Below are 17,296 nucleotides of genomic sequence, written 5' to 3' on the forward strand. Positions count from 1 at the left end.
CTAAGGATTTACAATTGTATTGTATTGTTGTATTGGGGGAGATATATGGGGAACAAACTGTCCTATTTATATATATATTCATAATGATGTAAGATATGACAACTTCTTTAAATGAAAAACGTCCAAAGTTATTTTGGGGATGGGTCTCTCATAAGCCTTTGGCTTCAACCTGTCTTCCCTTTTTTTTCTTTTCAGGTCATTTGATCATTTTGTGATGTGATGTTTGTTACAACAAGACTGAAAAGAAAAGAATATACGAAAAAATACAATATGTATCATTCTCAATAAAACTGGCAGGAAACTAAAACACATCCATTCATCTATTATCTGCACCGCTTATCCTCAGTAGGGTCGCGGGGGTGCTGGAGCCCATTCCAGGAAACACATGTAATGTTTCTGTTTGTGTGGCCTCACCTTGGCTAGACACTGCGGTTGTTTTTCATGAAGAGCGAGGCTTGTCAGCTTCAACAGTGTGGTCTCACTTAGCCAGCCAGGTGTCTTCAGATGGCCCTCGTCTTCCTTCAACTTCAACAGGACCTTCTCCAAAACCAATTCCCTCACTTCATACAGCGGGCAGTTCAGCAGACATTCAAGGAGCTGTGCTGTGAGTGGATGTCTGTCCCAAAGCTCCGGAATCTCCACGCTGGCACTGAGAGCCACTCTGGACAAGCTCAGCATGTACTGGATGCTGCCGGGTTCCATATTCGATGTTGGGCTGTTGTCGTCAACCAAGTTTGAGTTCAACAGGAGGGAAAACGTCTCATGACGGAGCTTGGTGACTTCGGAATCTGTTACACATTAAAAACGGGGACATCGTTATTTATTCTTAAAATCACGAAAATAAAAAGTTGAGTTCAGACAAAAGAGGGAAAAAATGTTCGGACGAAAAAAGAAAACATACATTGAATAAAAAAACAAAAAATAACAGCAGAGCCGTGGCCCTTGAGGACTGGATTGGAAAAAGGATGTCTTAATGTCTCCATATTTTTCCCAAAGGGGACACAATTTTGAGATTCTGTAGCATATCGGTTGAGCTGACACTCAGGATTCAACGCCGCACCCAACTAAGCTCATGCCCCAACATGATATTTTGTCTAAATATGACAGTGAAAAGGTTGGGAAATGCGAAAAAAAATATATACATATCCTAACTTAAAAAGGTATACATATGACAGTGAAAATTAATATCCATCCATGATCTGCACCGCTTATCCTCAGTTGGGTCACGGGGGTGCTGGAGCCCATCCCAGCTATCTTCAGGCAGCGGGCAGGGGACACCCTGAACTGGTTGCCAGCCAGTCGCAGCGAAAAAATAATATTTTTTTCAAAAATATTTTTTACCTGAAAAAATGTCTCCCACAATTAGTTGAGTATTGAATTTTAATTGCTAAATCAATTACAATCAGCAAATTCCTTTTAAGTTTGAGGTTCAACATTTTCGGGCCAAAATTAAGTTCAAAATTGAAACTGATAATATATTTTCAAAAATTGTTTAATTGAATGTCCAGCATTCAAGCTAAACAGCGGGATACCTCAAATCTGTGGCCTGGGGGCCATTTGTGGCATGCAGGATGATGATTTGAGGTCCCCACCCTAAAATGATAATCTAAAGCAGGCGTGTCGAACAGGCGGCCCGGATCAGGCCCGCTAAGGGTTTGAAATCGGCCCGCGAGACAACGCTGAGGGAAGCGCAAGAGAAAAACAAGCTGCAGATTGAAATATGTCCACTTGATGTTGCCAAAGCCAGGTGCCTCTTACAAACACTGTACTTGTATTTCTCTCTCACTTTTTTCCTCTTCTCTCTCTTTCTCTCTTCCTCCATTTTTCTCTCACTCTTTCACTATCTCTGTCTCTTTTTTCTCTTTCTTGTTCCTCTTGGTCTCTTTCTCTCTCTGTCTGCCTTTTTACCTTCTTTTGCTCACTCTTTTTTCCTTTACTCTCCGTTTTCTATCTTTCTGTCTCTCTCTTGGTTTCCCCTTCTCTCTTTCTCCCCTACTCTTTTCATTTTCTTTTTTGTTATTTCTCCTTGTATTTCTTTCTCTCCCCATCTCTCACCATTTATTTTTATCTCTTGTGTTTCTCTCTCTATTCCTCCCTTTATCTCTTTCTTTGCCCCACCCTCTCTACTTTTCTCTTCCTCTCTTTCTCTTATTTATTCTTCTCTTTTTTTTTCTTTCTCCCTAATCTACTAGTCCAGCCCCTGAGAGAATGTTTGTTCTATCGTGTGGCCCTCAAGTTAAAACAACTTTGACACCCCTGGTCTAAAGGGGCAGTGTGTAAAATTAAGTGCCTCCTTGTGGTAAAAAAATCAATTTGAAAAAATAGGCAAAAATACATGAAGTATCATTTAAAGTGTATGTTTTAAAACACTCGTCAATTGAGAAATGTCTATTCATTTTATATGAGCCTCACCTAGAGGGAGCAGTAAGAAGCAGAAAAAAATGTACAGTTTGGTCACTAGGAGTCTGTAATCTGTAGTATTCCCTAAGCTTTTTCACACTTGTTTTCGGTAGAACCACTAAATATAGTGACATCTAGTGGTCAAATCATCTGCTTTAGTGTAAGTGCAGCCCATGCATATTAGGAATCTGTCTATTAGAGATTGGTTGATTTATTTTCATATCAATTCTAGATGTTTTAATTTTTAGATCTCATTTTATGAAGCAATTATTTTTTTTTAAAAAAAGCTATTTGAGAACAGTGGAGTGTTTTTATCAGATCTTTTCGGAAAAACTTGGTTAAGCCCAACCTCAACTCGTTCAAGACCCTTGCTTTACAGGAAATGTCACAATTCAATAAAAACACAGTCATGTGAAGTCATAAGAAATAAGGCAGTGTTTTTCAACCAGTGTGCCGTGAGACCTTGTCTAGTGTGTCGCTGGAATTTGCCCAATTTTATCCTTCCAAAAAATCAGGCCATTATTTAGTATTTTTGCTATCTTCAGACAAGGAACTGTAAGTCATCCATATCAGTAGGTGGCAGTAGATTTTTATATACTTTTTATATTCTAATTACCAATTCATGAAGTAACACAGTGCTTTTAATAACTTAATTTGTTTAACAAAGCGGTTTAAGATTGCACTGTAAAATATAAAAACAAAGCACATCATTCTTTTTTATTTTAGGTATCAATTTCTTCTTTTTATATACTAATTATCTGCTTATGAGGTAGTACAGTGAAAAATTTGACATAACTTCATTTTCAACGGACGGTGTGCCTCGGAACTTTTTTATTAATAAAAGTGGACCTTGTTTCAAAAAGGGTTGAAAAACACTGAAATAGGGCATTACATAATAATCAAAATTCTTCCTCAAATAAATCCTAAAATATCACCTAAAATGAGACCAAAAGAAACAGAAAATAACCATAAGGTTAACAATGAATTCTGTCTTTTCGCTTAGAGCAGGGGTGTCAAACTCAATTTACCTCGGGGGCCACAGGATAGAACAAACATTCCCTCGGGGGCCGGACTAGTTGATTAGAGAGAGAGAAAGAAAGAGAGAAAGAAATAAGACAAAGCGAAGGAGAGAAAAAGAGGGTGGGACAAAGAAAGAGAGAAAGGGAGAGAGAGAGAAAAAGAGAGAGAGAGAGAACGTGAAACGTGAGAAACAAGAGATAAAGACAAATAATGAGAGAGGGGGAAAGAAAGAGAGAGAAAGAAAAAATATCCGAAGAGAAATAGAAAGAGAGGAGAGAAAAAAGGAGAGAAACAGAGAATGGGAGAAGGAGAGAATGGGAAAGCAAGAGAGAAAGAGAGACAAGAGCGAGAGAGAAGGAAGAATGGAAGAGAGAGCAAAATAAGGTAAAAAGACAAAGAGAGAGAGAAAGAGACAAAGAGAAACAAAGAAAGAGACAAAGAGAGAGACAGAAAGTGAAAGAGAGAGACAGCGAGAGAGAGAAAAAGGGAAGGGAAAAAAAGAGAGAGAGAGAGAGAGAGAGAAATACAAGTCCACCGTCTTTGTGAGAGGCACCTGGCTTTGGCAACATCAAGTGGACATGTTTCAACCTACAGCTCGTTTTTCTCTTGCGCTTCACTGAGCGTTGTCCCGCGGGCCGGATTCAATCCCTTAGCGGGCCTGATCTGGCCCCCGGGCCGCATGTTTGACACCCCTGGCTTAGAGGAAAGATTGTGTGAGTGGGTTTAGAAACCGACATACCCCCTTCTAACAGGGCCACCTGTGCATGCACTCTTGCCGATTGATGGACACACAAATACAGTAAACACACCGTGCACGAAAACCTATTTCCTCTGGAATGAAAGTCAAACTGCATCATTATAGTAACTTGACACTATTCAAAAACTGCACTCCTGCCTACAGTAATTCACCCAACTCCACACCAGTCCCGCTTTGACAGGCCAGTCCATCTCATGTACGTGCGCAGGCATTGAACCCGTTGCAACTCAATCTGTTACTGCAGCGCAAGTCAAAATGCGACCTGCCAAAAGAGCGGGAAATGCAGCATTCCGGCAGAGATGGGCTGGTTAACTGACAGGCCGTGTAACTATGGAACCTGATCCTCAAAAGGGGGCCCGAAGCCAAACACGCATAGTCTAATGGATATAATGGTGGGCAGGAACACAGTAATGACACCAATGATGAAGGGAAGAGAGAGATGAGGATGACTGAGGTAAACTTGCGGCTTGTCATGTCGTGTCAAAAATAAAATAAAAATCACGTACCGTTAAGTTTTTAAAAGACAAATCAACTGTCAGGACTTGGGGGAAAAAATACGTAAATGCTCCATGGTGTTGGCAGTAAATGTCGGGGCATTCCAAACAGTAATTGCATGATGGATACTTGTTTTAAGTCAAGTCACACTCATTTATATAGCCCTTAATCACAAAAATGTCTAAAAGGACTGCAGAGGATTACAATTACACGATTACCTGATCTTAAACCGACATGCGGGCAAGGAAAAACTCAAAAACCTCAGCACGAGGAAAAAAAGACACCTTGGGAAAGGGCCTCACAAGGAGTAATCTCCCTTCCAGGATGACCAGGGTGGAATAGATTTAGCATTGAGTTACAGTGCACAAACATAGTAAACATCAATAAAATGTAATCCGTAATCATGGTAAATGCGAACTCACGACCAAATAAGATCATCGAGTGCTGGTGGAAAACATCGAAACGTGGCTCACGTTTAGCATTCCGGACGCTAACGTGTAGCCACCCGGAGCTACCCGGAGCAATCCGGCTTCAACGCCGCTAAACAGAGACACGAAAGCCGGGGGGAATCGGAGAGGAGGCGGACTTGCTAACACGAGGTGGTGTATCCCTGGATTTTTACAAAGAAAAGTTTTCCATCTGCCGCAGGGATGTCGAATTTTTGGACTGGCGTGACGTCATCCACTTCGCTACAAGCACCCCTAGGGCATCATGTTCATCTGTTAATAAACAACGGGGTAGACTGCTGGAAGTGTGAATTTCCCTACGGGGATGAATAAAGTATCTATCTATCTATCTATCTAAAAGAGAACACTATGTAACAAGTTGAATTTTGTCCGGAACGTGCATGACAGCAACGACGCCCCAAGCCTGTCATCTAGTCCAGAAAGTCCATAACAGCAACAACGTATTAAACCAAATGTTTTTAAATGTTTTTGAGATAAGGTGTTTGAGGAGTAACACGAGGAACTAAAAAGTCAAAGACTAGGAAGCTCCGTGGGCATGTGAGCCACGGACACTGTCGTGTTGGAAAACATAGAAAGCATGCATCACCATAGGATAAACTTTGATAAATATCACACAGGCTACTTTGGTAAAGTTGGTATGAGACATTACCACCTAAAAAGAAACACCGCCTACTGCCCAACCATTAATTTGGACAAGCTGTGGACGTTGGTGAAAGAATTGTCAAATTTACCTGTGGATAGATTGAGAAATGAAATTGTGAGAGACAGACTGGAGTAGTAGTGGAACTGAGCAAGCGTGTGGATAAAAGAGTACTCGGTTGGTTTGGACGCATGGAGAGGATAGATGAGGAGTGAATGTTGTAGAGCATCTACAGAGCAGAAGTCAATGGAAGGAGACGAAGAAGAAAGGCCGTGATTGTCGTGGATGGATGGTGTTATGAGTGCTCTGCAGGAAAGAGGTCTCAATATAGTGGAAGCTAGAGCTCTTGTTGGTGATAGGAATGAGTGGAGAGGTGTTGTAAAAGGATAGTGGGATGTTTAGACGTGTTCTAAGGGATGGGCAGGGCACCTGTATGATGCGGCAGGGGTAAACCAGTGAAAGTTGTCGGGCCCTGCTGTTGAACAGAAGTGTTGTGTCACCCTGACCCGAGTGATATGGCCGCTTTCTTGTGTCCCGTTTCATCCAGAGGGACGAAAGCATGACTGACTTGGATGCCGAGGTGCCTAACTTGTTTGGGTGTTTGGCCATTTGGGTTGGCCATGTTCCCCCCAAAAATTTGTGTGTGTTTTTTTGCTACTTTTTCCTTTTTATTGTCTTTGTTATTGTATGTGTTTGTCTTGCTGTCGGTCACCCCTCTCGAGGGATATGACCGGGGTAGATAGATGGATAGATTAAACCAAATAGGTGGGGGTGTAAAAGTTAAGTCTGGCAGGGCCTCAGGTCATTTTAATTTGAGTGAGTGTGTTGATCACAAAGAGTATTTTTTTTTTCTTCTTCCAAAAGCTGTGTTTATTTTGTATCCACCTAAATGCAATGAATAGAATAGAATAGAATATACCTTTATTGTCATTGTTACAAAATGGGTTAACATATTTTGACAACGAAATTGGGCGTGACACTCCAGTTTCACACATTCACAGTGAGGTAAAAAAACCCAAGAAGATAAAGGAACAGAGAAGATAAGGTTATAAAGCATGGTAACAATATCACAGCTTATTTTATCTTGAATATTAGACAATAAAAGTTTGTTGATCTCCTTTGTGGGTGTTTTGGAATCATTCTTTGTCTATTCGACAGGGAAAAAAACCTTATCATTGTCAGTTGAAAATAAAATAAAAAGTTGAAAATATAGTATTTTAGTGGCCTCTTTTTGAGGCAAAATAAACTATGTTGAAGTGAATCTTCATTTAACAGGGTATTTGGAAAAATAAGCACAGGTTGGCAGTGTTCTATACTTGCATTTTTTTTAACATGGTGCTTATTTTAATTGCAAAATACCTCCCTGACTTGACTTAGTTATTCTACAAAGTTTTGCACCAGAACTTGGCACAGGGAACGTGTAAACTTATGTATTAATATGGTTATGCTTTGGATTGATTGTAAACAAACTTTAAATGATGATTTGATAACGCTTAATGTGCAGAAGTCATAAACTACCTGGGGTACATGATAATACTTTTACATACAGGTTTTAATTGATGTGGTTATAAAATCGGGCGGCACGGTAGTGCAGTGGTTAGTGCGTGCACAGTTCTGAGGTCATAGGTTCAAATCCAGCTACAAGCCTTCCTGTGCGGAGTTTGCGTGTTATCCCCGTGCTTGCTTGCACACCGGTTTCCTCCCACGTTCCAAAAACATGCATGTCAGGTTAATTGGCCAGTCCAGAATTGTCTCGAGAATGAGCGAGTGAGTTGTCGGTTTCTGTGTGCCCTGCGACTGGCTGGCAACCAGTTCAGGGTGTCCCCTGCCCACTGCCCGGAGATAGCTGGGATGGCCTCCAGCATCCCCGTGACCCTACTGATGAAACGGTGCAGATAATGGATGGATGGATGAAATCTCAAAAATAATGCACTAATCTCACTATAACGCAGCCTTGTTTTCACTGATTTGCTACGTGAAAGATTTGCATTGGGTTCTTCTTTCGGGTGGACTTAAGTCTCCCTGCTTGTCATTTGATGGTACAGTAGTTATTTTTAAAATGAATGAATAAACATTTATACACTACTTGCCTAAGCCTGTAAAAGTGTTTATTTTTTTGGTTTCAGTGTGTAAGAGTATTTAATTGTGTATTACTTTTAAAAATAATTCAAAGCTTCTTCTTCACAATTTTGGCTATCACTAAATTATTTTCAAACGTAGTCCCCGCAAGGGATTACTGTATTTTAATAACTTCAGTAAGAGTTCCGGCAGTGTGGGAAATCAAAAATACAAATACAATTTTGTTCTGTTGTTATAGTTACTTACCATTCATGATACTGAAGTGTGTGTGAAAATACTACTAGGGTATGCCTTCTGAAGTAATGGTCAAAAAGGTCTTTGACCTGTGCACAATAACTTTCATTCACGTCATCTTTGTGTGCTAGTTGATACTTGTGCCAGATGTAATGAAATTCCTCCCCGGCATTCCTGAGATATCATGTTCACATGAACAGGCCGGGCGAATGGGCAACCTGAGAATGTACTGACTCTTATTACAGCTGGCACAGATGCATTAGGATCAGAAGTGCTCTTTGAACATGTTTCAGTGCAACAGCATGGATGCCAATTCTGTCCGGTTTGGGTGTGGATATGCATGTTGCAAATTAAGATTAAGACGTTGTCAGAGGGTCATTAAAACAAGAGGAAAATTAGTTAAGTTGTACAGGTGTGCAATGGGATTGTCAGTAAAGTTTTGTGACTCTCTGCAGTTTAGTCGGCAGCTCTGTAAAAATGGCAGTAAAGGTTGCTTTGCAGTGTCAAGCTAAAACCATAGTTAGCCACGTGCTCATACTCTTTCACGCCAGCACACAGCTGGAGTTCACATCAACTTCCACCGCCATTAGCCGAATTGTGAAAAACAAACCCCAGCCACGATGTGTGCCTGAGTGTTTGCATGTACTTCCTTAAAAGACAAATAAATTCCACTTCCACAGAGTAATTTTCAGCTACACATTTTAAGGAGCAGGGACCAACACTGACGTGTTTACCCGCAGTTCAGTTTTACAGTGTGTGTGGGTAAAACAAAATTAACCGCGTGGACCAAGCTAGTGTACTAAATGTGTCCTGCACTTTGTTTTGAATCCATTAATTCAAAGTTGCCCTCTCTTCTTGCTCTCTTTAAATGCCAAAAACAAGGCCGCAGCCAAATGCGCTTTTGTGCAACCAAGAAGAAAACATAGTTGCACCATTTGTAGCAGTGCAAAGGTTTAAGTAGATTCCTGAAGGATAATATTTCCTAAAGGATAATATAGGTTCCTCATGCCATGAGGCTCTTTAACTCCACCCGGGGGAGTAAAGCCCACATTAAACCCCACCCCACATTTGCATATTAGCCCATTTTTATTACAGTCTGTATTTCCGTAGCACTATTTAAATACTCTATATCAACACGTTATATTGGGTATTTTTGTATTCTATATCTTTTATTTTATTTTTCAACCCAAGGATACTGCTGGAAGTGTGAATTTCCCTACGGGGACGAATAAAGTATCTATCCATCCATCTATCATTTTTAAAACGCACCATGCTCTTACAACACAATGTCTTTTTAGATAAGCCTGATTGTGAAAAATGTTAAAAGATATATATCTTTTAAATTAAAAAAATTTAAAAAAATTAAACGAGAACTCTGACTTTTGAAAAAAAGTATGCATGCTTTGGGGTTCTTCAAACATATTTCGGGGGTGACATTCTAACAGCTTGCGAAAAGATGTTCTTCAACCTGATGGGCATTCTATAAATGCTCCTAGCTCTCCTGCCAAAAGACAGAACTTGGTGTATACTGGATGGGTTGATTGCTTCATGAGGAAATAAGATTATGTAGGACTATCATGTTGAGGTTTTTGAGTTTTTCGTTGCCCTCATGTGGGTTTTAGATCAGGGGATGGTGTCATAATAGTCTGTGGTTTGGAATAATCTGTGGTCTGTGCAGGCCTTTGAGACACGTTGTGATTAAGGGATATACAAATAAACATGACTTGACTTGACTTGCTTGATGATTGAGAATGCCCCTATTTTGGCATCTCCTGGTGAAGATGGCTGTGGTCATGGGAAGGTCCTTAACCACAATCTTTTGAGCACCCCTGACAATCCTATGAAAACGTTTCTGGAACCTAGCAACTGCTTTGCTTAAAGTTAATGCCGCTGCTACGGAAGCTTTTCAGCTAACATCTGTTGAAGCTCCCTGAAACACAGCTTTCTGGTGGAAAAAGAGAAAGCTGAGCCTTCTTAATATTTTTGGGGCATCTGTTCAAACTCTCCAATATACATTGGTGTTTCATTAAGTACGATATTGTACATCTCCTTAGTATTCTCCACATTAACGTAAACATAACTCAAGTCCACCAGATGTTTTACCTCGTCGCTCCCCTCTGTACACTGACTCATCGCTGCATTGTCCGTAAATTTTGCAATATGACAGCTCAAGTATTTTGCAGACTGTCATAAGTCAGTAGTGTTGAACAGGAGGGGGCTTAGCACATAGCCCCAAAGAGGCCAGTACTAGGACGGATAGAGCAGGATATCCTAGTTTTATGATCCTGACAATCTGTTATCACTTGGTCAGAAGTTCAAGACAGAGCTCTATCGTGGTAGACTGACCCCCAAATATTTTGCCTTTTGCATCAGTTTTTGTGGACAATGGTGTTAAAGGAGAAGGGGAGAATGAGCAGATCTAGGTGTTCCAACTTTCAAGATTAGTAGGGGCCATACGAGATATCGACTAGGACGAGTGTTCTTCCTTTAAATATACTGTTACGGTTAGACGGGTAGGTCAAATGACTTTTTGATGAATCATTTTAATGATTAGCTTAACAAGCACTTCAAAGGACATAGGACGCAGGGTTTCAAGAAATAACTCATACGGACCCATGACTGGGGAGGTGCTCTGTTCCGAGAGGTTGGAGGCAGTTGTAGGACAGAGTGGAATTTCATGTTATCACCTTATTAATCTATTCCTCCTATACATACCATGAAATATTGCCAGGGCTAATCCTTTCCACACCTGGTGAGAATAAAATGAAGAGCATTTTATTGACTAGTAAAGTGACTCTGATGTACGGGAATTTTTAATCGAGGTCCACCAGGTGGGTAAAGAACAGGTTGGAGAAACTGGGAAGAGAGGGGTCTTACATGCATTGCATTCTTGCTGTCATGGATTAAGAAACATAGATTTCCTCTCTGTGTGATCCTGGGGTCATTGGAGGTGAAAGGGTCGTGCATATTCTGTTTTTAGGAGTACATTGCCCTCCTGCTCCCCATACCGCTGACGCTTCACATGCCCCAAATATAGGGTTTCTAGTCTTCAACTGAGATTTGGTCGTTGCCTTCTGTCAAGATCTCTGTGTCATGTAGACCAATTGTTTTAAAAGAATCATGAGCAAATGTTGAGATATACAACTCAAGGTGGACGATGGTCAACAACTCCTTCCTGAGTAGCTAATTTCCAAAATATTTGCCAGGTTGTGAGCAGTAAACAGTCCTTAAGCATGTTGGCAGCCCTGTCTTAATCCTGACTATGCACTTAGTTCATTTTCCCATTGGCCCTACAAAAATGAATGCACCACACAAGTGAGAGCATTGGAAAGTATCCAATTTGATGTGGTTAAAATCATCTTTGACCACATGTAGTGGATTCAAGTATAGAAGCTCGGGTTGTATGGAGGCAATGGTGTCATAAAAGGTCTCAAAGAACCTTATGAGTGTCTTACAAGACACTCTAAGGTAAATTGTGGCTTATAAAAACGTTAAATGCTTTAGCAATGCCTAGATTGTCCAACAGTTGTTAGGATATATAATATATTCCCATTTTCATATTTAGTTTAAGTCCAAAATTCTCAAACACAGAGTTGGGCCTGCAATGTACCCCTATTCCCATCAAATATACCGTACTGAAGATATACCCATTTTACTGGAAACATCCAACCAGTTAGGTGAAACCCTTTTATTATATTATGAGTGAACAACAGCTCAAAAGAGTGATGATATTTGTGTTTTGCTTGCCTTCAGATGACCGGACATCTAGCACAATTTAAGTATTCTGCAATGCCTTCTGTTGCCAGTGCCTAACCATTCTACATAAGCAAAACCTGGACTACCTATTACAGGGATATTTTCCAACATTGATTACGTAGTTTTAGAGTAACTCTTTTCAAACTAGTTTGGATACACTATTTTTTGCACATACTAAGATCAACAAAAAAGCAAGAAAATATAGCACTTTTATCAGCAACTGAGTATACTTACACTGAGAAAACTCACCACCTATTTTCAAGATCTGACATATTTTCTGGTGGAAGAAAGTGGTGATTTCGACTGACTCAGATTTGAGGCAAGCAAAATACAGCTTGAAAATCGTCGATGAGTGAAAGCAGCAAAATTATAAGGGAAAACAAGTTTTAACAAGCTGTCAGCGATGGGTATCAATCACATGCTGTGGTTGATTAAGGTCTAATTATGGGAACGTGTTTTATGGATGTTTTGCTACTGTCAAACACATGCATAGTCCGAGGATATTTAAAAAAACAAAACAAATTCAGTTCCACTCTTTTATTACCAACTCAGAAACAGAGTGAGATTAACATGCTTTCTAGAAAGTACAGTTGAGAGCAGTTTATGTTGTTTGTGCCAATAGTTTTCATTTTTCTTCCTAATAAGTATGCTTTTCAAACATGTAAATATTGTTTCAGGGCATGGAGTCAAACCAAGGGTATTAATACGCTGCATGCACTAGACGACAAGGAATGCATGAGGACATTTTAAATGAGGGGAATAATAAAAACAGAGCAGGACTCCACCTCTCGCAGAGAAGAGGGAATAAAAGAAGAACCGAAGCAAAGGCCGACTAATAATAGAGGCATTAAAAGGTGTGTAAGTAAGAGGGAACGTGCTTATTTTGTTATGTAAGGGGCCACGTCGGGCTAAGCTTAGTCCTGAATATACCGGTTTGTTTTGAGAAATCCTCGGTATTTCCACTGTCAAATGCAAACATGTGTTCAGCACATGGCGGACCAAAAACACAAGTTCCTCTCCTTCCCTGTCTTCTTTTCATAGCACTCAATAAACTGGGTCAAAGGCACAAACCCACCATCTGTCTGAGATTGCGCACCTTTGGTTTCACATTCCTCCTGAGGAGACCCCCATTGAGACACAACTACCAGTCCACAGACACATAGCAGGGCGCTTCTTGAATGGCTATAAGCATGACTTCTATTAACAGTCGGTCTGGAGAGAAAGTGCTGTGCAAAGCGTTGCTGGCATATGCTGCGGTGTCATCTGTTTTAACTCGCACTCACAGCAAATGGAAGGGGACAAAGATTTTGGTTATTAAACTCATATGCATCCCTTCAAGTGAATCACATAAGCAACACGGGTCAAACAATATTACTAAACGTATACCAAAAAGATGTATCACTATCATTGTGGCATAGACAGGACTGTCTTGGCAAATTATAATGTTGTGACACAATTATTTATCATCAGCAATGCAATTATCAGACTTCACCATTGGTGGACCGTCAGTGCCTGCAAGGCCTAAAAAAATCTCTCTACTGGCATAAAAAATATCTTAATCATGTGATGTCAATTATTATAATTATTTTCTCCAAGAATACTTATTAAATAATTCTAAATTGTCAGCTACCTTTCATCGCTTTTCCCTGGTTGCGCTGCTTCAAGATGCGTGTCTTAATATTTAAGCATTTCACCAATCACTTTTCAGCCATTACTTGTGGCCAGGGTCAGAAATCTACCCGGAGGCCTTCACATTGAGTTCTGCAGGACTTGTAGTATAAAATAAGTATCTATAAAGCTGTTGCTTTAGCCAATCAGATTTGGAATGGGCAAAGCCAGGGCCTTTTAGCTGGCCAATGGAAACATCAGCGTTTTCACAAACTACGATTGGCTAGTGGGCAGTAATGCAACAGAGGTGATGATGCCAACCGCCGTCAAACATGAAGAAGACAAAGAGAAATGATTAGCTAGTGATAGATTGTACTTGCCAGGGCTAGAAAACTATCTTAAGCAAACTGCACAAGCAAATATATTGTTGTGTTGATTTAATAGCAGTTTTGTCAACCCACAATGGCTGAGGAAGATGGAATTGGTTGCAAATTTACTGTCAAAGCCATTTTCAAAAAGGACTTTTCAAGAAAAGTTGAACATCATCAAGGAAGGTTGGACAACTACAAAGCTAGAAAGTCTGTCACAATCGAGGAAAGCAGGAACTCACCCATCACTTGTCACAGGTAAAATGAACACTGATCCAGATTTACTTACCACACAGAAGACTAATCTTTGGCCCACACAGACACACCAGCACATCCAGAAAGGCTCCTCTGGTAACCACACAGCTATTCTGTCTTAAATGAGATTTAAAAAAAAAACAGAACAATTTTATCTTTGGTTTCATCTTTGCAATTGTTTAGACTACCATTTTTTCCCTACCTTGGACAAATAATTAGGTATATACTGTTGTCATTACGATTTATACTCTAAAACGATATGTAGTCTAGAAAAAACTAATATGTTGCATTTGGTAAATACACTTTTCCATCTTTAATCTACATTTGTGAAGCACCTCAACTCCAGAACGTGACTGTTCGGATTTTCCTTGCCTCTGGCCCCGTTAATGTGCATCCCACTGTCAAACGTATACGGTATAAATGAAATCAAAAAGTATAGGGTACCAATCATGAATTTAGCTAAAATTTTGTTTTTTTCAGTATTAAATGTGATTAATCACAGTTATTCACAAGACCCTTATGCGATTATTCGCAATTTTAAAATGTCGTCCTGTTTTTTTGTTTTTAAACCAATTACACAACAGTAAATTTAACATACACCTCGTTTGAACCATAACCAAACCCAAGCAAATCATGACTGCTGCTGGGTCTTAAGACTGTATTTAATTATTTCTGGTTAGTCATGTGAGATGCCCAGATAATAGAATTGTAGATGTTCTCCCTTAGGCAGAGACCAAAGTAAAATAAAAATATATTAAAGCCACATCATATCAGTGGTTAGGCTTAGCAACTTGTGTGGGCAGTCAGAGTATGTTGAGTTTATGTGAAGCCTCAATTTAAGACTATGCCAAGGGTGCTATGAAAGCACACAATTGTGTGAGAACAAGGATGACTGTGTGAGCCCAATGTCATCTTTTCATCAAGCAGATATTAAACACGCACGCGCACTATATTATTAATAGCAGCATGGGAAGAGTGCGGATGTTTGCATACTTGCAAAAAAGGAATGGGAATTCATCTACAATGAGGGTGAAGCCTCTTTATATTAATGTCATATGAATTCTATAACAGTTCAATTTAATTTCTCCCTATGAAAATGCTGGTCTAGCCCAGGTGCTGTGGAATGCTCTTCCCCCTGGGATTCGATCTGCAACCTCAGTGGAACTGTTTAAATCTAGGCTTAATACACACTTATTTTCTATAGTTTATGAATAATATATATTTTATGTTGAGAAAATCCGTGTATTCTTTGTTATTGCAACATCCATTGCAACATGGTCATCCTGGAAGGGGGATTACATTATGTGCGGCCCCTTCTAAAGGTTTCTTCATTTTCCTCATGTTGAGGTTTTTGAGTTTTTCCTTGCCCTCATGTAGGTTTTAGATCAGGGGATCGTGTCATTATAGTCTGTAGTTTGCAATAATCTGTGGTCTGTGCAGCACTTTGAGACTTTTTGTGATTAAGGGCGTCACAAATAAACATGACTTTACTTCAACAACGCGCAGTGTAAATAGATCAAGCAGATGGAACGTTAACACAAAATGTGTTTTTTTTTTTTAATTAGGCAGTGGATAAAATTACCATTAACCTAAATTGGCTTTTTATATGGTCTAGCCTTCTTAAAATAACCATCATATAATGTCATATTGTGCCTGAAAAATAATCATTTGGTAGTACTTAAATTAAATAATTTTAAAAAGAATTCCTCTTTATAAATGTACCATATTTTCCTGACCTTAAGGCGCACCTAAAAACCGTAAATTGGCTGAATATTTGAAAGTCTGTCTTATAAACTGGTGTGCCTTATATGCTGGTATAATTTAAAATGCATACAGTATTAATGGTGTGCAATACTACACAAGGTTTGACAGTATACCACCGTATTTGTGCAATGATTGATCAATCGAAAAGCATCACTGACAATAATCACAAAACACTGTATACGATGGGAATAGCACCTAGGTAGCAGCACTACGATTGTTGAATCCTATCCACGAGAATGACAGTGATACAACTAACACACAAAAATCAAGCAATTTTATCTCATTATCATTATTATGATTCAATAATGATTATTATTAACATTCACATCAACCTTCCTTTTCGTCATCATCCTTCCAATCTCCTCATTCTTCCACTCAGTCGCTTTACTTTCACATCCTCTCACATTAAGTGACCTAACTAGGGTTTGCGAAACCTTTTGGTCTCCCGGCCCCGCCATGACCCAAGTGACATGGCCGCTTCCTTGTGTCCCGTTTCATCTGGAGGGACTAAAGCATGACCGACTTGGATGCCAAAGTGCTTAACTTGTTTGGGTGTTTGCGCATTTGGGTTGGTCATGGACCCCAAACATTTTTGTGTTTTTTTTTTTTGCTACTTTCACCCTTTTAATTTTTTTATTTTCTTTATTTTTGTATTTGTTGTTTTGCTGTCGGTCACCCCTCTCGAGGGATATGACAATGGTTGGTAGATAGATAGAGAGATAGAGATAGAGATAGAGAGAGAGAGAGATAGATAGATAGATAATCATTCAAGTTTTCTTTGTCCCACTCCCCTTCATGCCTTCTGTTATGATTAAGGTTATATTTACATGTGTACACAAAAAATATAACTGCCTGAAATGAATAAATGAAATCATCGCAGAATCTATACTTATAGTGTCAGAAATGAATGTTAAGAGAATGGAAAAAAACAGAAAAGTCTCCTGAAAGAGTTAAATAAAAGCAAAGTCGGATACATCATAAGATACACCGACAAGTTATTTCCCCTCGCGTTTATTTCGATCTTTCAGGACGATTTTCTGTTTTCACCATGATTGAACATACATTTCTGGCATCGGGAGCAAAATAGTCTGATAATCTCATCTCATCTCATCAGCCGTACCGCTTATCCTCATTAGGGTCGCGGGGGGGCTGGAGCCCATCCCAGCCATCTCCGGGCAGTGGGCAGGGGACACCCTGAACTGGTTGCCAGCCAATCGCAGTCTGATAATAGTCTGATAATAGGATACAATTTAACGCCCTGTAGCCTACCATCACTGGGTGTAGATTTTGGTGCTCTCACTGTCTCAACCAGGGTTCAGCTCCAATTGGATCCAGTGTTTTGCGATTATTTGACTGATCAATTATTGCACAAGTATACACCCGTAAAACCTCATATTTAACCGGCACCCAAAGTTTGAATCATTTTTAGGTGAAAAAAATGTGCGTTAACCAC

General features: G+C 39.7%; 1 protein-coding gene across 2 annotated transcripts in view; it reads right to left on the reverse strand.

Moving 5' to 3' along the window:
• thada (THADA armadillo repeat containing) overlaps positions 1–17,296 on the reverse strand; it is a 120,907-nt gene that overhangs the window by 38,789 nt on the left and 64,822 nt on the right. For both annotated transcript variants that reach the window (XR_015852419.1, XM_088351090.1), the window contains exons 30-31: positions 14,114–14,196; positions 415–788 (exon numbers count right to left, since the gene is read on the reverse strand). Coding sequence is in view for 1 of the 2 variants with exons in the window: in XM_088351090.1 (XP_088207216.1) it covers positions 415–788; positions 14,114–14,196 (457 nt within the window). In the remaining variant the exon portion in view is untranslated. The remainder of the gene's footprint in view (positions 1–414; positions 789–14,113; positions 14,197–17,296) is intronic.

The sequence above is a fragment of the Urocampus carinirostris genome, chromosome 13 (genome assembly GCF_059441175.1).
Source record: "Urocampus carinirostris isolate Australia breed hairy pipefish chromosome 13, RoL_Ucar_1.0, whole genome shotgun sequence".
In the NCBI taxonomy this organism is placed as follows: domain Eukaryota; kingdom Metazoa; phylum Chordata; class Actinopteri; order Syngnathiformes; family Syngnathidae; genus Urocampus; species Urocampus carinirostris.